This window comes from Rutilus rutilus (assembly GCF_951802725.1).
Source record: "Rutilus rutilus genome assembly, chromosome: 3".
Taxonomy (NCBI): Eukaryota; Metazoa; Chordata; class Actinopteri; order Cypriniformes; family Leuciscidae; genus Rutilus; species Rutilus rutilus.
Window position 1 is genome coordinate 54,981,286 of NC_140211.1, and position 26,020 is coordinate 55,007,305.

General features: G+C 40.1%; 2 protein-coding genes across 4 annotated transcripts in view; one reads left to right on the forward strand and one right to left on the reverse strand.

Moving 5' to 3' along the window:
* On the forward strand, window positions 1-7,427 carry dkk3a (dickkopf WNT signaling pathway inhibitor 3a). The gene is made up of 7 exons (XM_084403803.1): window positions 1-422; window positions 1,240-1,365; window positions 1,607-1,690; window positions 2,981-3,073; window positions 4,354-4,498; window positions 6,141-6,297; window positions 6,713-7,427. Exons 1-7 carry the CDS (start codon window positions 225-227, stop codon window positions 6,798-6,800), a joined length of 891 nt encoding a protein of 296 aa, XP_084259929.1. The 5' UTR covers window positions 1-224; the 3' UTR covers window positions 6,801-7,427.
* A 4,395-nt stretch (window positions 7,428-11,822) lies between these two features.
* The window catches only part of usp47 (ubiquitin specific peptidase 47), a 33,678-nt gene continuing 19,480 nt past the window's right edge, over window positions 11,823-26,020 (reverse strand). For all 3 annotated transcript variants that reach the window (XM_084403789.1, XM_084403788.1, XM_084403787.1), the window contains exons 12-28: window positions 25,203-25,334; window positions 24,551-24,627; window positions 24,391-24,446; window positions 24,160-24,272; window positions 22,304-22,408; window positions 21,952-22,159; window positions 21,662-21,777; window positions 20,839-20,958; window positions 19,608-20,391; window positions 18,059-18,234; window positions 17,068-17,148; window positions 16,861-16,976; window positions 15,970-16,088; window positions 15,649-15,779; window positions 15,509-15,556; window positions 15,285-15,415; window positions 11,823-13,267 (exon numbers count right to left, since the gene is read on the reverse strand). In XM_084403789.1, the coding sequence (XP_084259915.1) occupies window positions 13,093-13,267; window positions 15,285-15,415; window positions 15,509-15,556; window positions 15,649-15,779; window positions 15,970-16,088; window positions 16,861-16,976; window positions 17,068-17,148; window positions 18,059-18,234; window positions 19,608-20,391; window positions 20,839-20,958; window positions 21,662-21,777; window positions 21,952-22,159; window positions 22,304-22,408; window positions 24,160-24,272; window positions 24,391-24,446; window positions 24,551-24,627; window positions 25,203-25,334 (2,688 nt within the window). In that variant the 3' untranslated portion in view covers window positions 11,823-13,092. The remainder of the gene's footprint in view (window positions 13,268-15,284; window positions 15,416-15,508; window positions 15,557-15,648; window positions 15,780-15,969; window positions 16,089-16,860; window positions 16,977-17,067; window positions 17,149-18,058; window positions 18,235-19,607; window positions 20,392-20,838; window positions 20,959-21,661; window positions 21,778-21,951; window positions 22,160-22,303; window positions 22,409-24,159; window positions 24,273-24,390; window positions 24,447-24,550; window positions 24,628-25,202; window positions 25,335-26,020) is intronic.

Consider the following 26,020-nt stretch of genomic DNA (forward strand, 5'->3'; position numbering starts at 1 on the left):
GCACTGAATGCCTGAATATGCAGTATATGGGTATAGCCAGAGATGCTGAAGGAGGGTTGTGTGTTTGTGTGGACGTGCATCGCATCGCACAGCTGGAGCTCCTCTGATCACACACACACACACACATACTGTACAGCTCCTCTGATCACACACACACAGCTCCTCTGATCTCACACACACACACACACACACACACACTGTATAGCATCAGCCGCGCGGTCAACATGTTTCTGCTCGGATTCAGCCTGTGCCTGGGCATCGTCCATGGAATCGTCCCCGAAATATCCAAAACAGACATGGACATCATCGCAAACATGGAGACAAATGTAGTGCAAGGACAATCGACACTGAGCGATGTGTTCAGAGATGTGGAGGAACAGATGGAGGACACGCAGCAGAAGCTGGAGGACGCGCTGCATCAGGTTTCTGCTTTAAATACAATACAGCCTATTAATAAGCGTAGATTTGGATAATCATTTGAACTTCTGTCATAACTAATAATAGCTTAGTTTTGATAATAGCATCACTGGTTATGACACACATGCCAAATCAGAACGGAAAGAATCATTCATCACATCTTAATTGATATTTGATAGTGTTCTTTTTACAGACATAATCACATATTTGAAAGTGTCATGAACTGACCAGTATTGCATTATGACCAATCAATTTTCATAATCTACAGATACACATTTTCAAACTATTTTATGTGAACCATATTGTTCAGTGTTTTTCTTCAAAGATCCCCCATTTATCATAAACCTGATATTAAAGAACTGATGACAGATTAAGTTGAAAAGTGGATATCAGTCATTCATATTGGTTAAATTGATTATAGGTTTATCTTATAGGCCTTTTACCTCTTTACTGGAAAATGTATAGTCAGGTATGTATGTGGTCCATGTTGTAAGATTTTAACTAACTGGTTTTATTCAAGTCAAAAAGCGTATTTATTAATATTGAATAAACAAAGTACCCACTATCTGACATATAATGAATTATACAATTTTAAAGCTTGAAAGGGTCTTTTAGTTTTCCTTCTTGCTACGCTCAGCTCTTTGTGAGTGCAATCTATATAAGATTATTTTTTAACATTTTTTAACCAGTAATATGATTGGCTAAAAAAGCCATGAAAATCAGTGAAAGTGATTTTTAAGAGCCAGTTCAAGTAGAAATAGCTCATAAGTAATTGCAGAGTTTTCGAATAAGAGCTTATTTTATTCTCTCTCTCTCCCTCAGATGGACAATGAGACCGCAAAATCAAGCCTCCATCCACACAACGTCTCTTCAAACCTCCAAAATTACAGCAGTATTGAAATCATAGCTGGGAATCAATCTAATTATATCGCTGAGAGAATCAATGTGGTAGGTGAAGAGCTTTAGTACGATTCAGTAATGCAGTTTAAATGCAGTCAGTCACTTTCCAGACCTGATTCTGACTGGTCAAATCATTTGGCATAATGACCACTTAAAAGTAATTGAGTTGTTCTAGACGTGCTATTTCTCTTGTGCCACTCGCCATGTTTCTTCTCACATAGGCTAGATGTACCGTCATTCAATGTGTGTATCATGTTTTAAATGCATGATAAACTCTTTTTACTCCCAGACAACAGACAATCCAGCTGAAGACACCAACACCTCAACAACCATGCGGCCAGGAGATAAAGAGAACAGCACTGATCATGATCACGTAAGCTGTCTCTCTGTCTAGTTGTGTCTGAGAAACTATTGTGCACGTTTTCTCTGAGACGTCAGGAAGAATAGTGTTCAGGAAGAGAAATACTCTTCCTCTGCATTTCATTTCCCGTCTGACTGAAGCGGGTCTGGTTTTATTGACCTGGTCTTTTAGATGACAGGGTTCTGGATCCGAGGCGACAGTTCAGCTGATAATCGACGGATCTCGTCTGAGGCTTTCCGGATCCATTTGACATTTCAGATCTACTCATTCCAGGCGTCCAGGGAGGTCATACAAAGAAGGCGAATGCTGAATAATTGAGAGTGTATTTCCCTACAGGTCTGCTTTTAGGCAGTATAACCAGTATAAAACCATTGAGCAATGGAAAGAAATACTGGAAATGTTCTGCCAGGACATGATCTGTTTGTTTCATTATCTGACTGGCACACTGCTAAAGTGCGCGGACGGAAAGCTGTCTCTCAGAAGGTGATCGCAAATGTGGGACGTGCTCGATGTTAAAAAGTGTTATTAAGCACAATGAGCAGTTGAAAATACCTCAATGCGGGGCTCACACTGACTGACACACAGCGTAAGCGTGCGCATAGAAAACCACGTCTCAGCATACGGTCGCAAATTCAGTTCTGCTATTGCTAATTTAATGTTTAAATATGTAATTTTGGTGATCAAAGATGAGTTTCAAGGGATGAAATGATTGACTACAGGGGGGACACATTTCAAGGGCTCCGGCAGTAGTGGGCACTTGTGCAGCGTAAACAATGACGTACATCCGAGTGAATGAGACGAAAGGGAAGTTAGCGAGGGAAGGGCATCAAAAAAGACTTCTTTACAAAATATTTGCTATTTGCTAGTCAGTTATGGGTGGTTAAGGGGGAGGGACATTTGTTCTAGACAGCATTTGATTGGACAAAAATCTGTGTAGTGCAGGATGAGTCATCGATATTTTTGGTCTGGTTTTTCAGATGAGATTGTACATTTCAAATGCATAATAAATGCAAAATAAATATCACAATTCATTACAAAGAAATGGCAAGAAACACATTTAATTAATTAGATGTGAACTAAAAGCAACAATTAAGGTCCTTATAATCATATAATTGCAGTGGTTGTATTTAATAAGTTTAATATATATATATATATATATATTTCTTCTAAAGATAATGGAAGGTATGACTTTTTCCTCTGTTAAATATTTATTAGTTATGTGGACTATGTGCTTGAAGTTCGAAGCTCAAATCTCCTCTGTTCCTTCTTGAAGGTTTTGAATGCTTGTCTTGTGTCTCTCAGGAGTGTGTCATTGATGAAGACTGTGAGAAGGGCCGGTACTGTCTCTACGAGTCACACAGCTCAAAGTGTCTGCCCTGCAAACAGCTTGATGCGGTAAGAGGTTTCAAATTTCACAGACCAGGCACACTGCAAGGTTCGCTTAACCGTATTATCCAGAATAAAAGATTCTCTAGTGCGCTTAGTGCATGCTAGGTGTTCAGCCTAGTCCCTAGTTATTTCCATTTGGTGCATTTGGTTTTCTGCTCAAAGATTGTACCTTATAATGTGGCTTTCCAACAATATGATGCAACTGAGCCTGCATTGTGACTGCATTGCAGCACGAGTGCACCTGGAATCTGATATGCTGGAGCGTTTCTCCTTTGGGTTTCACATCAAAGTGCACAGATTGCTAAATATGAGCATCTCCGGCCCCACATAGGACACTGAGTTCACCTCGAGGCACGGGAAGTAGGGTAGCCAACTAAGCAGAATACAGATGTGCATTACTCTTACAGGATACTGTTGAAGCAGATTGTAACTAAACAAAGCCTTGTAAATCTGCTTTATTGAAATTTAAAATGATCTCATTAATGGGAAAGCACAGTGATTAGCATTAGTGCTAATAATGGATGAATGAAGGGAATCGGTACGGAATCAGAATCATTACACTCCTCGAACGATTCTCCTCATTCCTACCCAGAACCCCTTGGAAATCACATAGCAACTCGCTGACATCATGGTGGCAATGCTTGCACAGCCAGATGCTAGTCTTAAAGTCCCCCTGTGGTCAATAATTGTATCCCTTAAAACTCATCTTTGATCACCAAAATGACATTTAAATGTTTTTTTTTCTTGAATAGCTTGAATGTAACTCGACACCCTTGCCTCATTAAGTATACGCGGTTCTATGAATATGCAAATGAGCCCCGCCTCCACTCACTCACACCAGCTCAGAGATCCACACGTTGACGATCACACGTTGACCTGATTGGTTACAAGGTAGTTTGTGACGTCAGAAACACCAGCGATTTCAAACCGTGTTTTTGAGACTGCAGTTTTAAGGAGAAAACGCTCAGCAATGGTGTCGACTTATGAATTTACACATGGTTTGTCTTAAAGCATATTAAAAACACCACACAGACATCTAATCGGATTTTCACCACAGGGGGAGCTTTAAATGCACTGTTTAGATATTAGGAACTGTTCATATTAGTATTAGTGATATCTGGAGATGCATTGCTGCAGGACGACCTGTGCGTTGATGTGCTGAAAGAAAGAATCGTGTTTGATTTGATTAAAACATATGCTGAAATGTAAATGTAACATGAACCAAAGAAGTGACTCAAAGGGTGAATAGCTGTCTCAAGGCACTCTATGTACGTTATCCCCCTCAGACGTGCACCAAAGATGAGGAATGCTGTGCGGGACAGCTGTGTGTGTGGGGTCAGTGTGCGAGGAACAGCTCAAAGGGAGACGCGGGAACCATCTGTCAGTACCAAAGAGACTGCAAGGAGGAGTTCTGCTGTGCCTTCCATAAAGGTAGGAGCATCTAGCATCACAGGAGCGGGTCATATTATCTGTTCAATATTTTGGTTGGCATATGCTGTGACACTGCTTGATAGTGATGTGTCGTTCATGAATGAATCTGAGTTTTTGAACAAATCTTTTAAAGGGGTCATGAACTGGCTTTAAAAAAAAAATTCTATTGTTGTCTGAGGTCAACTTATGACGTTCGCTTGGTTTTTACATTCAAAATCATCAAAATGAATAAGAAATAGGCTATTTTCTACCCTGGTTTTGAGCCTAGCTCCTGAAACGCTCGGTTTTTATGGGCGTGCCGCATTGAAGACTTGGAAGTAAACGCCCACTGCTATGATTGGATAACAGTTTTGCATTTTATAATGAGTTTAATTTAATGTATGAATCGATGGGCGGGGCTAAACAGGCAGTGTTGAAGTAGGCGTTGATCTTCTTCTTCTGCGAAGGCGGAGTTTGACACCCTTTGACGTCATAGATCCACTTTGAAAAACCTGTCGTTCGCTGCGCCTGGTGTCAATAAAAGCTTTTATTGGACTAACAAGGAAGTTTTCAGTTCTGAAACTTACAGGATATAGTATGATGACCTCTTATATGTCAAAAGCGCAAAGAAAATTTGATTTCTCAGTTCACCCCTTTAAGTGAATGATTCACTTCATTCATTCTTATTAGGCTGTGTCCGAAATCGCTTACTCTCTTGAGTAGGTACTTACTTTGAATAAGTACGTACTTTGTGTCTGCTAAAAAAGTGTTCTATATAGTATAAATGTGTGTAGTAAGAATGTAATCCAGACACACTACATTCGCCATGTTGTCATTATCATGTGACCAACCAGCGTCAGTTGTGTCGCTTCACCGCCATTCACAAATCCTCTCCCGTGGCATCATGGGATAGTAAAGTGTCCATCGTATGCACACTTCAGAATCTTGTCGGAAGTAGTAGGTCATCCCGGTACTTTTTGCCCACTCTTTTATGAGTACTGTGAATTCAGATTTACTACTCTTGTCAGATTACATCGGATTACATCTATGGACATACTACTCTTGTCCGAATTACATTCATTCTATATAGAATATACTTTTTTAGCAGTCACAAAGTAAATACTGTTTTTCACCTACTATATAGTAGAGAAGTATGCGATTTTGGATGCAGCCGTACTCATATTTCTCCCTCCCATCTAAAGGTCCATTTTGAAGTGTGTGACCTCTGGCGGCTTCTCATGCCTGTAAAGCCCGACTTTAGCACAAACCAATAGTGTTCAAGAGTGTGTTGTGAAGGAGCATTTAATTGGGTTGGGATCTGCTAAATGAATACACCGAAGCTTTGCTGAATCACTCATCTCTTTCGCATTAGCAAAGTTTCTGATCGACTTTTGCAATACAATAGATCTACGTTTTTGTGAGGAAAACACTTGGTATAGATGATTTGTAGATGCCCAAATTTTAATAAAGGATAATAAGGCTTGTTGCAATGACTATCATGACACATAAGACACTAATTAGCCACCACCTACTGGCGTAAATATGTAACACCACTGAACAAATCAGTACAACTCTTTTTGGTGAACGGAATCAAATGACTTGATTCACTAAAGTGAATAATTTCCACCATTGATTCATAACTACTAATGTATTCATTTTTCAGCCTTGCTATTCCCAGTGTGCAGCTCTAAGCCAATAGAACGTGAGCGCTGCATCATTTCAGCCAATCACCTGATGGAGCTGCTGTCATGGGATCTGGAGGGGGAGAATCCTCAAGAGCACTGCCCATGTGCCGGTGACCTGCAGTGCCAACATCTGGGGTAAGTCTCATTCTGAACAATATTTTATAGATTATTATTCATACACTACCAGTAAAAAATGTGTGGAATGTTTTTGAAAGAAGTCTCACCAAGGCTGCATTTATTTGTTTTAAAAATACAGTTAAAACACTAATATTGTGAAATATTATTACAATTGAAAAGAACTGTTTTCTATTTTAATATATGTGAAAGTGTAATTTATTCCTGTGACGCAAAGCTGAATTTTCAGCATCATAACTCCAGTCTTCAGTGTCACATGATCCTCCAGAAATCATTCTAATATGCTGGTGTGTTGCTAAAGAAACATTTCATATGGTCAATGAAAACAGTGTGATATTTATGTGGAAACCGTGATGCGCTAACATTCACAAGTTATGAAATTGGTCATAAACGTTGTTTTTGCCATCTTTATCAGACGAGGCGCTCTGTGCCTGAAGAGCCAGAACTCCAGCGAGGAGGACCTCACTGACACCCTCTACTCTGAGATCGACTACCTCGTCTAGTGAGCCTGACAGATGAAGACAAGCTGCCGAAACAGACATGAACGCTTCATCATCACTCCAAAGCTTTGTAGGAAACGCCTTCCCTTTAATCACCCAAACTTACAGGCTCTGAATCGCTGAAGGCCTGAATCTAAAAGAGCGTTCACACTGACATCGATTTGAACACCCGGATGTCATTCATTGTGAATGAGAGTTGGTGATTTGAGGTGACCCGAGTGCTGATGCAAAAAGTTGGGGGCGTCAAGTGACACTTCAATAGTCGAGTGAGGCAAGATGATTCATGCACTTTATGTTCGATTGGAGTTTCAAAGCTATGACCAGTTAGGCAGACCGTAACATTTGGGCATCAACCAGGTCTAGTTTGTCAAATCAGTGTGTCAGTGTGAACAGCCCTCAAGTGTTGAAGCTCAACTGTGGGTTTTTATCATGGGAAGGAAGCACACATTTATTAATGTAAAGTACTAATGCTTCAATAATATGTATGGCAGAGAAAATATGAGGACAGCTCTGATGAGATCAATCCATCTTAGTGTAGTGTAGTAGCTAAAGTGACGCACCCATACAACAAACCTCATGTAATCTCCCCAGGCAATAAATACAAAACATGCTCCAGAAAATAAAAAGTTGAAAAACATGCGTTGCTTCTATCTTTTCATATTCAATGTATAATCTGAACCAATGAGGGTTTGAACTAAATGGTTCTCTTTATTTAATTGGTCCACTTTCTTCATAAATGTGACACCATATCTACCCTTATGCAAAATTTCATAGGTGAGATCATCATTTTAATGAGAATCCACACAAATTTCGTGTGAGAGCGAAAGATTTCACTGGTTCACGTTGGTCATGCGAACTCGCCACGTTGACCAGCTTGGTTTGAACGTAACTTCTTTGTGAGATTTGCTTCATACATCTCGACATTATTGACTGTAGACCTTTTTGCCTGCAAAATGTGGCTATTGTGACCTCGGCTTAAGCCCACAAAGTACAAACTAAATCAAGTAAAAAGGAAATTCGTCTGGTGTTCGGTTTGGAAGTTCGCAGCTTGCCAAAGCGAACTTTCAAAAAAAAAGATCAACCTTCGAACTAGCATTGGCTCATGGCGATGATGTAATAGGTGGGTGTGGCTCTGAGGCTCCGCCTTCTTTGACATGGAAAAGTTCTCCGGTTCATTTCTTCTGTCGAGTCCGTCGAGGTGATGATGAGCCATTTCTGCAGTTTAATTTAAATAATAGACAATCTTTTGAAAGTTATGATGGTATGTAAACTGTATTTTATATAATTACTACTAGTATAATTGCTAACACTTTATAATAAGTACACAGGAATAAAGTACTTAGAAATCATTTGCAAACTATTATAGTTAATAGATTGTAGTCTCTACATTGTTAATATATGAATAGGCTATATACAAATAGTGAGCTCTTCATTTGTCGTCACTAATTAAAATTATCATTGTTTAATTAGCGCATGTGTAAAGAGTTAGATCATGTTTTTTATGTGTTAAATAGGTCTCACTTTAGATTAGGTCACAAAAAATTGGAAATTAAGAAATGAAAAGCTACACACTCCATCAATTAGGGTTAGAAGAACTGTTGCCAAACATATAACATGCTAGAAACATATTCACAGCAATAATGATCCAATCATAGACTCTTACGCATTTGCCTACTTAAATCCAAACAGCGACTCTTTTTTTTGGCTGGGTAGTGAATAATGCTGTCACTACTGTATGTTTTTGTGCCTATGCAAATGTAATCAATGTATGTGTGGTAGAAAAACAACAACATACAAATACACGGTTAATATACACTCACCTAAAGGATTATTAGGAACACCATACTAATACTGTGTTTGACCCCCTTTCGCCTTCAGAACTGCCTTAATTCTACGTGGCATTGATTCAACAAGGTGCTGAAAGCATTCTTTAGAAATGTTGGCCCATATTGATAGGATAGCATCTTGCAGTTGATGGAGATTTGTGGGATGCACATCCAGGGCACGAAGCTCCCGTTCCACCACATCCCAAAGATGCTCTATTGGGTTGAGATCTGGTGACTGTGGGGGCCATTTTAGTACAGTGAACTCATTGTCATGTTCAAGAAACCAATTTGAAATGATTCGAGCTTTGTGACATGGTGCATTATCCTGCTGGAAGTAGCCATCAGAGGATGGGTACATGGTGGTCATAAAGGGATGGACATGGTCAGAAACAATGCTCAGGTAGGCCGTGGCATTTAAACGATGCCCAATTGGCACTAAGGGGCCTAAAGTGTGCCAAGAAAACATCCCCCACACCATTACACCACCACCACCAGCCTGCACAGTGGTAACAAGGCATGATGGATCCATGTTCTCATTCTGTTTACGCCAAATTCTGACTCTACCATCTGAATGTCTCAACAGAAATCGAGACTCATCAGACCAGGCAACATTTTTCCAGTCTTCAACTGTCCAATTTTGGTGAGCTCGTGCAAATTGTAGCCTCTTTTTCCTATTTGTAGTGGAGATGAGTGGTACCCGGTGGGGTCTTCTGCTGTTGTAGCCCATCCGCCTCAAGGTTGTGCGTGTTGTGGCTTCACAAATGCTTTGCTGCATACCTCGGTTGCAGAGGTGGACAGTAACAAAGTACATTTACTTGAATACTGTACTTAAGTACACCTTTTGAGTATCTGTACTTTACTTGAGTATTATTTTTTCTGGAAACTTTTTACTTAAACTTCACTACATTTGAAAGACAAATATCGTACTTTTTACTCCACTACAATTCTGTCAAGGTCCTTGAGTAGAAAGTAACATCAGTCAGTGGATGATTTTGGTTGCAGGGGTTGCATTTTGGTTGGAAATGAAAGTCGGGTTGACGTCAGAACCCTGCATCTGATTGACATCAGAAACCGACTGATGTTGGTTTCTGACGTCAACCCGATTTTCATGTTCAACCACAATACAACGTCTGTCCAATGTTGGAGATCAACGTCAATCTGACATTGAATTCTGACATAAACCTGATTTTCATTTTCAACGTTGGGTTTGGTTTTGTAAATGCGAATTTTGTCACTTTTTTTGAGCACACAAGCTTATAGATAACAGTATAAGGTATAACAGTATACATATTCATACTAAAAGCCAAAAAACTTTAAATAGGGCAATATTTGAGGGAACAGCCATTTGGGTGTCTGAAACCATGGACGTTATTGAGTGACTTAATCAATCTCACATTCAATCCCACTACTGAACTGTGTTCTAGAAATAAATGTGATATTGATATAAGTGCAGGCATAGATTCAGAGGCATAAGGTACTGTAAGTATTACACACAACAATGCAACAATAATAAAACAATGCATTGACATTTACTTTTTACTTTTGATACTTAAGTACTTTTAAAAAAAGAGTACTTCTGTACTTTTACTTAAGTAAAAATAGGTCTTTACAACTTTTACTTGTAACGGAGTAATATTTGACCAGTAGTATCTGTACTTTCACTCAAGTAAGGAAGTTGTGTACTTCGTCCACCTCTGCTCGGTTTTAACGAGTGGTTACTTCAGTCAAAGTTGCTCTTCTATCAGCTTGAATCAGTCAGCCCATTCTCCTCTGACCTCTAGCATCAACAAGGCATTTTCGCCCACAGGACTGCCGCATACTGGATGTTTTTCCCTTTTCACACCATTCTTTGTAAACCCTAGAAATGGTTGTGCGTGAAAATCCCAGTAACTGAGCAGATTGTGGAATACTCAGACCGGCCCGTCTGGCACCAACAACCATGCCACGCTCAAAATTGCTTAAATAACCTTTCTTTCCCATTCTGACATTCAGTTTGGAGTTCAGGAGATTGTCTTGACCAGGACCACACCCCTAAATGCATTGAAGCAACTGCTATGTGATTGGTTGATTAGATAATTGCATTAATGAGAAATTGAACAGGTGTTCCTAATAATCCTTTAGGTGAGTGTACATCAGTTAGTTAGGGGAGAGAATCATAGGCGCCGATTTATGTACGCTGTTCTTCAAGGGGAGGGTAAATGTATGGGTTTTTTTAGGATATTTCGATCTAATGAACAAAATAAGCTCACACTAATTACATGGAAAAACATACGGAGAGCATCAGCTTTAGTTGCAGCTCTGAAGCCACAAGATCAGCCGAACACTAGCTAAGTTTCCATCCACTTGTCAATCGAATTATCTGAAGTTCGTTAAAAAAAACTCATGCGAATAAAGCTGGTGAAAGTGTGTTTCCATCCAACGGCTTTAAAGCGAATAAAAACCTGTGCGTAATGACGTCACGTGCTGTTTTGCGATCAAATTGGTATATCGAATTGATCTGAGACATTTTAAGGTGTTTCCATTCATTTTCGCACTGAATCGCACAACATTCAAGCAAACATTTGCGGACAGTTTTGCTAGACAAAATGGATCGCGGCCATCTACCAACAAATGATCGTTTCCATCAGCGTTTATCGCATAAGCCGCATATCGATCAAGATAAAATCCGATGAGACCGAACGCATTTCATTTGAGTCGATATTCATGAAATTCAATCGAATTTTACTGTTTCCATTTTTCATTCGATATCACTTAATTCGGATAAAAACGTGTGGATGGAAACAGCTACTGTGAGTGTGTTAGAAATCAGGAATGGTGAGAGAACATTGTGCTTGGTACATTTTTCATCTTCAAACCAAAACTCGAGTCTTCAAAGTTTAAATCCCGTCTGGCTAGAGCGCTTCCCATAATGTTACGCATTAGATCAGTAGACGGAGAGAAGACGGTGTTTTGTGGCTGATTGAACACATTCGATCACGAGCGTTTACACTATGAAAGCAATCCGGTCGAATGTGTTTTCCACGACCTCTGGAAGTGGTCGAAAGTGGACGAGCTCAAACCGTTTTAGACCCCGTTTACACCTGTATTTAGTGTCGTCCACTTGTGATCCGATCGACCAAAACGCATCTTAACATCAGGTGTAAACGGCCTAAAATATGAGATCTTCATATACGTCAACCTGGAAGCAGGCAAACAGAGATTGATTGTTGCTTTTTATTTCAGTATTGGCATGTCTACTGTGAACAGCTTGTGGCAGCATTAGGAGCCCAGAAACCTGCGGCGTTCAGTCGAGCTCAAACACCGGCGTCCGAACCCTCGATTTCCAGCTACGCAAAAACAGCAGCGAGATGCATTTCCACACATGCACACACACACACACACACACACACCTGCCACATCTGAACCCACAGGCTCTGTTCACATTGTGCAGAAATAAAAACAAAAAAATGAAAAAGAAACACAGGACATGTCTAAATGGAAAAAGAAAAGCCGAGTACAGAAAAATTAAAACACGTGCCATTAAAAGTCACTCACAAGACCTAACATCACCTTTATCAGTCTGAAGTGACATAATTTACATAAAAAATAATAATAAATGAATCAGGTGAACAAAGCGCACTACTTGATTCATGTCGCCCTACTCTTAAAGGCTTGCAATTCATATGTACCAGTGTCATGAGCCCCAGCAGGAAGTAGTGAGAGGAGGAGCTTCAGCAGTCGGTGGGCGGGCAAACCGCTAACCACACCCACACACAAAAGGAAGCATAAACTGCAAGAATAGAACCTGTTCAGCCAGAAAAGAAGCATTTAATTTCACAACTATGTGTTAAATAAACAAAAGGAGAGATATCCCAATATTCAAGTGAGAGCATCATACCCAAAATTTCAAGTGAAAGTGTCATACAACGACTGGAGTCGATCGAAGAGCTCTCCGAAATGGAAGATGAGCAGTGCGGGCGCTTGGAGGTGACTGGATACATTACGCACTGTGCTCGAGTGACTCGGGACGATGAGAATTTGTCAACGCTGGATCGCATCTCAAAATTATAGAGTGAGTGATGGACAAACAGCAAAATGCAGAACGACGGGACGAAAAAAAAAATCAATGGAGATGGCGCACCGTGAGTGCAAAATCAAGAGGGCGATAAAATCTCTCCCAAACTGCCCCCTTTCTTCTAACAAACGCACCCATCTCTGTATTATTAAATCGATTTATCTGAATGATATTGAACTTGAAATAGCTTTTGCACTTCCCTTTAAACTTTACAGTACAATAAACTATGGTGCACAATAGTACTCTGAGTACTATGCGTTCTGGAGCTCAAAGAAGAGAGCGTCAGCCGGACAGCACTGGTGACGTTGATTCAACGTGTGGCCCAAATGCCAGGGTGGCTGGCGAGGCAGCGCTACACTGCAGCGGGCAGGTCAGATAGAGAATAGGGAAGGATAGTCCCCCCCCCCGCCCCCTCTCAGTCCTGTCCAGGGTCTTTGGTGGGCCCTCCGTCCAGGTAGATTTTGAGGGCCTTCTCTTTGCGGGGGGAGTAGCTGACCCGGTGGCCCGTCTTCAGCAGGCGACTGCTCTCCTTCTTCATCAGCTCGTTGCGCTCCTCTTCAGAGAGATCCATGAGCTCCTCAGTGCTGTCCCTGTGGAGGAGGGAAACAGGGAAACGCATGAGTGACAAGTTGACCAGGGTCAATCACTGATTAAACTCATTCGTTTAGTTCATTTTAGCTTTAATAACGACATGTTAATGTTAAATTAAAAGTAGTTTAGCAATTGTAATAACATAACATAGCATAACCAGCCTTTAACAATAAAATCCACATTATTAAAACCATAATTAAATAAAAACGATGAACAATAATATAATATACCCTGCCCAACAATCTAGCCTTTAAGGAGAGACACTACAGGTGAACAGGGTAACATTTTTAACTAGCAGATATCACCATGAAACTTTCCCAGTTGATTACCTACATTAAGATGAGAAAAAAAATGTATTACAAGTTTCCTGTAATTTAATGTTTAAATATGCAAATTAGGCAATATCTAATTAAATATGCGCTAAATCTGAGTATTGGATAAAGCCAGGTTAAAAATTATTTTTTCATTGTGTTCACATATTAGATGGGATCAAAATTACAGAGGAATTAATGGATATCTACTTTTGGTTTCCTGTAAATCAGAAAATACTGTCAATAGCCTTAAAAAATTATTTGCGCCATGTTTTTTGGAATAAAATGTTATATAAATCAGGCTAGGAATAATATATTTACAAATCCCTCGGTAAATGTCTTCATAATATAACTAGGTACAAGACTGGAAAGTTTGGTGTGTATAGGTGCTACTGAAGTGGAGATTTCGGACTTGGAGTATGAGAGGAAAGTCATTTTGAGAAAACGGGCTTTAAAGATTTATCATCAGCCAATGAGATTGCGCATTCAGCCCTTTTACTTTCACGATTGGTCACTGATAAATAGGAAACTACCCTATTTGGATCTGACAGGATTGTACAGGAGAGAGAGAGCTTCCTAACGGTGCATGTGATGCCGGCAGCGATCGCGGAGCAGCATGTTGATTAAGAACGGCAACTTTTGTTGAATTTATGAGAAATCTACAGACGCAAACAGACAAAGTGTAATAAAATAAAGACCTAAATGTTTTTCACCACAAGTCTGAAAGTAGACAAATATCCAAAAAGCTCAAAATTGACCAGTAAAAAAAACCTGTTTTTGCCTGCCATGTCTCGCCTTAATTAAATCCACATTAAAACAATAATTAAATAATATATATATAAATAATTAAAATCAAAACAATAACATAAACATAATATAATAGCCTAACATTAACTAGCTTTTAATAAGACCAATTAAACTAGTCTGACAAATCACTGAACCGGTTGATTCTGAAAATGTGCATTTTTAAACTTCAAACTGTTTAAAAAGATGCACATAGTATGTCTTAAATTGCCCCTATTATGCTATTCTAAAGGTTCCTGATCAATCCGGGGTCAAAAAACATTTTAATTTTCTCATAATATCCATTGCAGCATCACCTCTTTTCTCACAGTGTCTGAAACCGTTTCAGTTTCTCTAAACCCCTCCTTTCCGAGAGCTTCCTCTGCTCTGATTGGTCAGATGGACCCAGTGTGTTGTGATTGGTCGACTGCTTACAGCACGTGTCAGAATCTAAACGGTCATTACCATATCTGAATTTCAGTTCTTCCTCAGCACTAGTAAACACAGTGATACCAACAGTTACGATGGCGCCGGTTTTTCCGTATCAATTTCATCTTTTGGAAGTGCATCAAAGTGGATTTGCTTTTTCAGTACAGAAAACAGCGTTTTCACAACATGTCGACAACATGAACCACACTCTTCCAGTCTCAGATACATCTACAGTGTTTGAGGGCGGGTCAAAGTAGACGTTGTTCATAGGCAGCCAATGAAGACCATAGGTTGGCATTTTTTTTTGGAGACAGTAACTCCATTTATCCATTGCACTTTGAAACTTTGCAGACCTTTTACATTCACAATCAGCTATATTACACACTGCATGAAAGGTAATATATGAAAAAGCATAATAGAGGCAAGTTTGAAATAGAATTTCCTTTCAGAACATAAAGAGACTAACTCCATTTCTGAAAGGTAAAGGCTTTACCTGTAGAAGATCACAGCGCCATCATCACAGATGTAGAGTGGCCAGACATTGAGGGTGGAGACTTTAGGATTCCAATCTAAATCCTGATGGATCTCCAGCACTGAAATGTCACAAGGAAAAGTTCCTCGTCCCTGTAGGAGAAACAAGACACTCGTCATTATCTGAGGCACTGCAAGAAGGGCATCTGAAACTCAACTAAATCTGCTCCCAAAAGACTGTCGTACCTTGGCAAACTCCAGGTTTTCCAAAGGAATTCCACTCATTTCGCTGAGCTGAGGAAACAAAAACAAAAAATGAGATTAGCACTCAAATGACAATTGGGAATTCTAAACATTCGTCAAGAAACATTGCGTATTCCACACACCTTCTCCTTGAGCTCCTCTACGCTGCTGCTCTCCAGCACCACCTCCCGAAAGGCCTCGAGCTTCATCTGGGCAGGACACCAGCGACGGGTCAGAACCGCCAACTGAGACATGGACTTCATCCGCTCCGGTTCTACAAGCAAAGAAATCAATGATGGACAAAATACAGCAGTCAACATTTGAAGTGGATCAAAAAAAGTTCATCAAAGAACGGGTATTCTTCAAAATTCATGTATAACTTTGATGAAAGGTTTTGATCCACTTCAAATGTTGACTACTGTACATGGCATGCTGGTTTAGGCTTAGAAAATGTATGTCTTCACCATCAAGGACTTCCAGGAACACCTCCCAGTTACTGGAGATGTTGATGTCCTCCTCATAGACGTGATAATCCAGAAACACTGTGCCTGGGTTCTTCCAGGTCTTCTTCCTGAGTCTAAACCTGTGACACACAGAGGCACACACATCTTGTTTGTATTCTGAGGCGTTAATCGTCCTCTGCTGTGAGTCAGTGTGTTTGAAGGTCAGTTGCTGCAGTGAAGCATTGAGATGTGACACTCTGGCGCGCAGAACGGGGATGTGCGTCCAAAACTGTTGCAGGATGAGTCAGGCCTGAGACAACAACAGTCATCTCAAGCACAAGAAAACTGGGATTTCAGATGATTCACCGTGGAAAAAATGTCAGTATTTATTACAAATGATTTATCTGTGCATATAAATTCAAGTGCCTTCGTAATCTTTAACCAAAATAACTTCTTGGAACGACATCTCTTCTCTTCTCTGATGGCGTGTTTACTGGAGTAAGGGCGACCAATAGTCCAACATGTTTTTGAAGCGTTCATCATTGTAGCCAATCACAGACATATGTTGAGCGCATGAACACAATGGCCAATCAGAGGTGTGTAAGAAGAAGTTCAACAGTGCTCAAAATGCTGAGTAATGTCACATTTTTTACATTTCAGTACCGACTTGGTACCAAAGTCAGAACTTTTGACAACACTAGTCTGGGATGTCTTTATGTAGGCTTGAAAATGTTCTTTATCTACAAAATGGGGGCCAGCAGAAAAGGTTTGGGAATCACTGGATTAGCCAATCATAAAGGATGTTTACATAAAAGTCTTAAAGGTCCAGTAGAATAAATCATGAATGATTCTGGCGTAAAACATCTTGACTAAAAGAAGTAAACCTGTCCAAAATGTTTGATATGAGCTCACCTGTCTATACTGAGGTCCAGTTTGCACTGGTCTTTGAGTTGAGGCAGCAACTCCTCCTTAGACTGCCGAACAGTCATTCCCTTAGCGAACACAGTATCCAAAAGGAACTTACAGGGCTGTCGAAACAAAACAATTTTTAGCGATTTCGTTCCACTGTAGAATACGAAAAGTAGATGTACCAAATGCACAAAAAGCTTTGTGGCTCACCTCTGGGTCATTAACTAGCAGCTGGTACACCTTCACCCTGTACTCTCCTTTCTTCAGTGCACGTCCCAGTCGAATCGTGATCTGTTCAACAGCAGAGCAGCCGTGCATATAAATATGTACGGTGTCATTTATGTATTAAATCTAGTGGTGCCAAACGGAATTGCAAGAACACCCCAGTGTGGTTGTCTTTGCATGTTCAAGGAACACGCTGACTTTTTGGGACTTTAGCTTATTCACCGTATCCCCCAGAGTTAGGTAAGTCCATACATACCCTTCTCATCTCCAAGCGTGCCGTAACTCTGTCTGACGCACCCTAGCTTAGCACAAAGACTGTAGGTAAACGGCTCCAGCTAGCATACTGCTCCCAAAAAGTGACAAAATAACGCCAACATTTTCCTATTTACATGTTGTGATTTGTATAATCAAAGCGTGTACAAATAACAAGGTCACATGAGACACAGCCATCTTCTAACCGTAAACATACTGGGAACTATATTCTCAGAAAGTGAAGCACTGCTACTTGGGCGGAGTGATTAGCGCAACACCTGAAAAGCACCATTGTTACTTCTGTCAACAAAAGCAACGTGACTAGCTAGCTAGTAGCGAGCAAATCACTCCGCAGAAGTAGCAGTGCTTCGCCTTTTGAGAATATAGTTCCCAGTATGTTTACGGTTAGAAGATGGCTGTGTCTCATGTGACCTTGTTATTTGTACACGCTGTGACTATACAAATCACAACATGTAAATAGGGAAATGTTGGTGTAATTTTGTCACTTGGGAGCAAGTATGCTAGCTGGAGCCATTTACCTCCAGTCTTTGTGCTAAGCTAGGCTAGCGGTGGGTGCGTCAGAGAGAGTTACAGCACGCACCGAGATGAGAAGGGTATGTATGGACTTACCTAACTCTGGGGGATACGGTGAATAAGCTAAAGTCCCAAAAAGTCAGCGTGTTCCTTTAAACTGGGATTGGAGAAAGTGTAGTTACAAACTCACCTTGTTGTCATCAGAAAAAGAGGACAGCGTCTCATTGAGCCGCACGCTCTCAAACTCCTGGTTGTTGGCATAAACCCGGAAGACCTTAAACTGAGTGGAGGGAACGCCAACAAACGGCTCGAGATTCTGTTTGAATGCAGCCAGTGTGATCCTCTTGTCAACATGGACAAGTAAACCTGAAACATACCATATTGCCAACGTTAACTTTCAAGAACATTAACTACCGTTTCTATTTATCAAAGAATCCTGAAAAAATGTATCATGGTTTCCACTAAAATATTAAACAGCACAACATTGATAATAATAATAATCAGAAAAGTTTCTTGTGCAGCAAGTCTGAAGGATCATGTGACAATGAAGACTGGAGTAATGATGCTGAAAATTCAGCTTTGATCACAGGGATAAATTACATTTTAAAATATATAAAAAATAGAAATTGTGATAAAATTATTGAAATATTCCAAATTTGCTTAAACCAGCCTAAGATGGTTTACTTGTTTAGCTGGTCTTCCAACCTGACCAACTGAACAAGCTGGTTTAATCTTATTTTTTCAGCAGACACATTTTCCGCTGAGGTAAACACTGTCAGGTGCTTTTCTTTAGTTTAACTGTTTGACCTCTCTTTGGTTTTGCTAACATCTGGAGAAAAAAAAAAAAAACAGGGTAAAATCATCATTACATTTCAATACAAACCATAAAGTTGTGGTTTTTAAAAAGGTTACCAGTCTTTAAAAAGGTTACCAGTCTACGACTGCATGATATTGGAGAAAAACTAACATTGAGAAATTAGATTTGTCTGCAATCTATATTATCTATATATTTTCACCAGATTACCTGAATGGTTATATTTGAGAAGTATTAAATCAATCTAGAATGATCAGGGTGATTTTGTTGGGCAGTGCATCTGCATAGGAAATAAAAAATATTTTAAAAAGCTGCTACATGTATTTTTTTACTCTTAGGCAGGAAGAAATGTTTTATTGGGGGGGGGGGTAATGTAAAATTATAGTATGAAAACTTTGGAAAAAATGATCTGATTAATACTATAAAATAAAAACAAGGAATTTAAACAATAAATTTTTTTTTAATTTTAGTACACTATAAAATTACAATACTAATATCTTAAATTTTTTTTATGTTAAACCATAAGTTTATTTTATTTGGCAGTTTGCGCCACACTAAAGGCATGGTACATGTACAATGTTATTGTGATATGGCTTAATGTGATAGACATAATGAGAACTCTTCGATTTAATTAAATAAATATGAATACGGCCTGCCATTTAAGTTTGTTTTCATTGCCATACAAGCATCTATGGCTATTTTCATGGCAAGATCGATGTATTTAAAAACGAAAAAAAATAATAATTAGTGGTCCCTGCGGTTTAAGAGTGAAGCGTGGCACTGTGTTCATTTAAAAGCTGCAGCTCATGATTGTTTTTTAAGTGTCTCAGAGTGTTTTGATTCACAGTGAATGACCCAAACCGCTCTGAGACGCTGAAAAACACCAGATCACGAGCTTAAACAGAAAAAAAAAAAGAAACGTTACTTTTCTGTCCTTCTCCGGCTCCATCCTCCTGAGAGTACGGCTCAGTTTTGAAGTACAAGTACTGGGCGTCAGCTTTGCTCTTGCCGTTCTCGTCGTACTCGCTGTCTGTGCCCGAGTCTTCTTCCGCCGTGTCCCACGTCTCCTTCTTCCCCTCGTGTGCTTTGGAGCGACGGCTGCTGGTGATGCTGTGCGAGTCGAGGCCATTAGCTAGCGGAAGCGGACCGCTGTCTGCGTTACACAGCGTGTCGCTGCTGTGGCTGGAGCTCAGGATGTCACTGTCCACAGAGCTGGTGCTGCGGTCGTTGTTGACGTCAGAGTCCGAGCGCTCCTCAGAGGGGAACTGGTTGTCCGTGTCCGAGGCGACCCGTGTGGAGTTCTCCGTCTGGGAAGGCTGTGAGACGGCGTCCGGTTCCTGTGCCGGAGACTCGATGTGCTCGAAGTCGCTGTGTTCGGAGCTCTTCTGGCTGTCACTGGTGCTGGAGGTTTGCTGATGCTGCTGCTGTTGTTGCTGTTGTTGTTGCAAAGAAAGGTTCTTCAGTTTCTCAGTGCTCTCTTCAAGAATGGCCTCCACTGACTTTCTGCTGCCCTTCGCCCCATCAAAAGAGTCCCCAGAGTCAGCGCTAGCTTTGGGGCAACTAGTTCTGTTGGCTAAAGAGCCTGGCGATTGCTCGGGCAGGGAGACAAACAGTCTGATCGTGTTCCCGTGCCGATCCAGAAGCTTCCACAAAACAGAGTCAGTGAAGGCCACCTGATGATCTGTTGAGTCTGAGCTCTCCACGAAAACCTGAGAATAAACAAGAGCATTTTATAGAAAAAAATCTATTTTGGCTAATTCTATTTTGTGCTTAGAGTATCATAGAGTACTAAATTCTATTGGAATTAACAGAGAGATAGTGAAAATTCTCATACACCTTATTGGAGCAGTCAATGATAGCTATATACCAAGGATACACTTCATTTTAAGGTTGTCCTTGTTATTTAAGTACTGAGTAATATTAATGAACAACATGCACTTAAAATAGTTTTAGGATTAGTTGCATGCATTTAGGCATAATTTTCTGTTATTACTACAGTAAGTTAATGTAGCCAATATATGTAACAAGAAAACACTGTAAAATAAAGTGTCAACTGCTTATGAAGAGCATTTAAAAATCAGTCATGTTCTACTTTGGTTAGGATGCGGCAAGTTTCGGAACAGAGCCAATAAAAAGTGAGTGCAATGCTAGTTAACCTTGTTACTCCTGAAGAAACCCTCTGCTTTCAGAGTCTTGTTGGGCACGTAAAGGAGCCGGAGGTCATTATAGCAGCGCTCTAAGACGACACGCATCGTCTCCGCACAAAGACCCGTGGCCTGAGAACACAACGAGAAGACAACCGGTTAGATGGAAGCAGAAGTCCGCTTCAACTGTCTTTGGCACTTTCCACAAATAGAGAACAAAACAGTGCTTGAAACTCCTCAATTATATCTGGCATATATATTTTTTTCTTTTTCTACAAAGTATCAGAGAAAGCAGATGCTTTACCTTCAGAGAATATTCAGATATTGGTGTGAAGAATTCAGATATTAGACAAATATTGCATTTTTGCAAATCTAACAGGGGTCTAAATGCAGTTTAAAAGCCCTCCTTTGTGTGATTATTTTTAAGCAAATAAAACCAAAAAATTAAGATAAATAAATATGAAAATTCTAAATAAAATATTATTTAAAAAAACAGACGAAAGTAAAAATAAAAAGGTAAAAGGACTGCAGATTTTGCCTAAATTAGTCGCTTTGGTAATTCAAAACAAAAATAAAATAAATTCTACAATGACTTGTAATATCAATCTAACAGATTGTGTCAGAAGCATCATATTGTTGTATTTTAAGGGGGGGGTACTTTTACATTAGAATTATTTAGTGTTAGAAAACAGTTTATCTAGCGTCTCTAATCGTTCTTTTTCTCAAGAACATTGGACTTGGGCCTTCATTAAATAAAAGACAGTAATGGGCCACAAATTTGTACCCTATTCATGGAAAGTGCCCTTTATATGTGTTCAGAAATGAGATTCTGTACCTGTGCAATGAGTTGCTTAAACTCTGTAATGGTCTGGTTGAGATAAGCCCTGACACTGACTGGAGCAGCAATAGACTCACTCTTTAGATCCACCACATGGACCTTCACCATCACCTCTGCAATCAACACACAAACATTGTCAGCAGTTTACAGTGAGGAGGTTTCCGGTCAACCGTGATGAGAATTCTAGAAATCAAAGTCATTATGCATGCGTGTCATTCTTTCATTGAGACCTTGATTGCGGATTTGTAGTTAAGAGTATATTGTAAATGTGTCAGCTTAGTAAATACCTCCAGGTTTGTATGGCTGGAACGCTTGGTCAGCTCTGCGGATCTCCAGGAGCAGGTCAAACATGTATGAAGACTTGACCCCGCCGAGCAGCAAACCCATGGGCATGTCTTCCTCACCTTCATACGAACGTTCCAGGTATTCATGAAACTCGTCGTATTTGACCAATCGACAGCAGTCCAGCGGCACCACTCCCTCCAGGTCCATCAGCTGATCACAATCACACAGAACACAAGCAGTGATAAATTCAGAGAGACGAAGCTTGCTGATCTGTTTTTAAGGTTAATCTATCAGGCTAAAGACCAACTTAGCCTTAGAGGTGAAATTTAGACAACAGTATGTAACACTACTTGCCTTGTAAGCCATTTCGGTTGCTTCTCTGAGAGTTTTGTCCTTGTGAACCTCCAGCTTATTCTCCATCATCATCAACTTCACTGGATGCATGCAGAATAGCTTGATCTAATGGAAGAAGAGAGAATAATAAGGTTTGGTTCTAAACACGGACTCTCTGGCAACTCAAGCAGCATCGAAAACATCAAGGAACCTCACTAAAGCGGCCACGAAAACAGAAATCATGGGAAAGTTGATTCTAATTAGGCGTTTCCCATTATGCACCATTTTGTAGTATGTATGTAGCACCTGCAGTTGCGTAACACTGTTTTTATATCGTTTATGTAAGAGTCCAACATTAGACTTGAAATGTCTATATAGTGCTGCAGGGATGATGCATTTTTATAGGCCAAACCCCAGAAACGCTCTTCCGGTTCTATCGTCCTGAAGTCATTGTTTTTTTTGGAACAGGCTTTTGGTTAAATGCCTAAAACGAGGTATGTGGTGAACACAAGCTCAATATATCATCACGTTTTATTCTACAACAATACATACATCAGTACTACCTGATTTTTCCTTAAGTACTTTTACTCGTCTTAAAAATGGTGGTTGTTAAAAAGTGTCTATTTGGAACTACAGAGTTTTGTTTGTTTTGTATCTTTAGGTTCGGTGTAATTTCAACCCAGGGTCCTTTGTACCATGCCCCAAATCACGGAAGTGACCTCGACATCCGGGTTAGCGGTAGCATAAGCCATCAGGCAAGTGTTATTTAAATAAACTCCTGATTAGGGTGGTCCTTATTTTTAAAGTCTCCAAATGTCATGCTCTTAACCCTTCAAATTGTTCCTTTATATAAGAAAATACAGCATGCCAATTTGTATGGCAGTAACATAATAATTACTGGTAGCTCAATAGCTTTACACTTTCTGAGATTTTGATGATTTTCGTAAAAACAGATCATTTGAATTGGTATTGTACCTGGCTAATAAAATTCCAAAATAATCTCCAATAAAAACATCTAATGCACCATATATTCCTAAATATGTATTTTAGATACATATCTCAGTTTACTTATTGTAGAAACTAAATCCAAATGAATCCATCCATGACCCGTTTTAGCAGATTTACCTTTCCTGGTGGAATCAATACACATTTCTATTGATGATCACCTTGGTTATTGTTTGGGTTTAGAGCACATTTTTTTGGTTAAAAAAATTACATTACGTTCCTTGAAATTGACCCGGAACTCAAAAAAATTGGACTTGATAAGGACCACCCTACTCCTGATGTAATTACAAACTTTCCAATGCCTCGTTTTATGAGTACAGAACCTATTTGTACTACTGTAGAAGTTTGGTACCATTCTGGGCATTATTAGTGGGGTAATTTACGAGATACAGCCTTGGATCCATTAGCGCCTGCACTAAGCCATTCGGCTGATATCTCTAAATAAGCTCTAACTTTAATAATGTTCGACCAAGGGAAAAAAGGCTTCTGGGGGGGGGGGGGGGGGGGGTGTTTAGCTCAAGGTCATGGTGCAAAGGACCCTAGGTTGTAACTACTCCAAACCATCCCTTTAAAAATGACATTATGAAAGCTAAGCAAACCAGGGCTACATGTATAATTTTCTTTCTTGCTCTGGACCAAACGAACCAAGAGAACCGAACTATAAGTGAGAACACACCCTTAAATAAACTCTTTAGATAATTGTGCCAGTTTTTGTTGCGCAGTGCTTGGCACAGCCTTTGCATAGAGAGTGCACCAATGATGCCTAAAATGCTGTCTAGGTAGGCCGCTCATTAGTGTTTGGGACACAGCCCAAATCTCCATGGCACGCAGTTACAGAACCGAGCACTGGTTGTGCTGTGCATAAACTTTACCTTGCATGTGTTGCGCTCGATCTCTCTTTGCCTCTTCTCCTGCTCCTCGGACTCTTTCTCTCGTTGCACCAGTCTCTTTATGTGCTCTGGGAAGTCCTCCACTTCCAGGAATTCTGCAAACACACAGAGAGTACATTAAATTCCAGCATCTCGGAGAGGGAGCAAGGTCATCGATAATACTTTTGTTTTTATGTCGAGGGTGGAAAAAAATATCCATGTCAGTTCCCTTACTTGCATTTCTGGAGGAGTCTTTCAGTCTGTACATGAGCATGTATGCATTTGTAGAGCTGTTGGGGCATAAAAGCAGAAGATTTGGTAAAAACACTTTATAATGTGCTTTACAAGGGTCTTCTTTGGCATCACAAACGTAGGACTAGGAGGCTTCACACACCTGGCAAAGGCACTGGAGTAATAGCCCCTGCTCCCTGAGGATCCGCCATATGTCTTCCGGATGTCATCCTGCGTGATCTGGAATCCACACACATATGAATAACACAATTTACAACCCTGTATTATTTTCTTTCTTTCTGTGAAAAACAAAAATAGATGTTATGATGAGAAATCTAGACTATGGGTCTCATTCACAAACTGTATGCACATCTGCGTACGAACAATTCATGATTCATCAATAGCTTATACACACACATAATCACACAGTGAACTTAGAGTTCGACTAATATTGAAATGATCTCAAACTTTGGAGATAACTCAAACATCCAAGTTCTCAGTTAAGAGAATTTCACATTTCAAGTTGACTAAACTTAAAATTGAAAGTTGATGAATTACAGCGATATGATCATCATATGTTTTGCTGAGAGTGGTGAAGGGCTGTAAAGGAAAGGTTGTGCAGAAAGTCCTGATATGGAGATGGATTGGGCATGTTTTATGCAAATTACCAACCTAGAGCACTGGTATAATTATAATACTCCAAATTAATTAGTGCATATAAATAGCAATAATCCGCACAATTATAAGTGAATGAGACCCAAAGATTTCATTTTTGGCTGAACTATTCCCTTTTTGATTGATGCTAGCCTGCTGACCTTGCTGACGTGCTGGTCATTGAAGCTGTACCATTGGCTGTCACTGAAGGACTTGATGCAGGCGTAGTAGTGCCCACCTGCAGCACTCCCAGAATGCACCATGACCGAGAAGAGTTCAAAGGTCAAAGAGCTCTATAAAGGAGACAGAAGAGGCATGCTTATCTTTCATCTTCCGAGTTCAGTACAGCACTTGAGCATTTTGGGTTCAGATAGATAGATTGTTTTATTTCATGCCATGTCAGCATCTAAGGCTATTTTCATGGCAAAAATTTAATTACAAAAATACAAATATCATATACACTCACCTAAAGGATTATTAGGAACACCATACTAATACTGTGTTTGACCCCCTTTCGCCTTCAGAACTGCCTTAATTCTACGTGGCATTGATTCAACAAGGTGCTGAAAGCATTCTTTAGAAATGTTGGCCCATATTGATTGATAGGATAGCATCTTGCAGTTGATGGAGATTTGTGGGATGCACATCCAGGGCACGAAGCTCCCGTTCCACCACATCCCAAAGATGCTCTATTGGGTTGAGATCTGGTGACTGTGGGGGCCATTTTAGTACAGTGAACTCATTGTCATGTTCAAGAAACCAATTTGAAATGATTCGAGCTTTGTGACATGGTGCATTATCCTGCTGGAAGTAGCCATCAGAGACTCATCAGACCAGGCAACATTTTTCCAGTCTTCAACTGTCCAATTTTGGTGAGCTCGTGCAAATTGTAGCCTCTTTTTCCTATTTGTAGTGGAGATGAGTGGTACCCGGTGGGGTCTTCTGCTGTTGTAGCCCATCCGCCTCAAGGTTGTGCGTG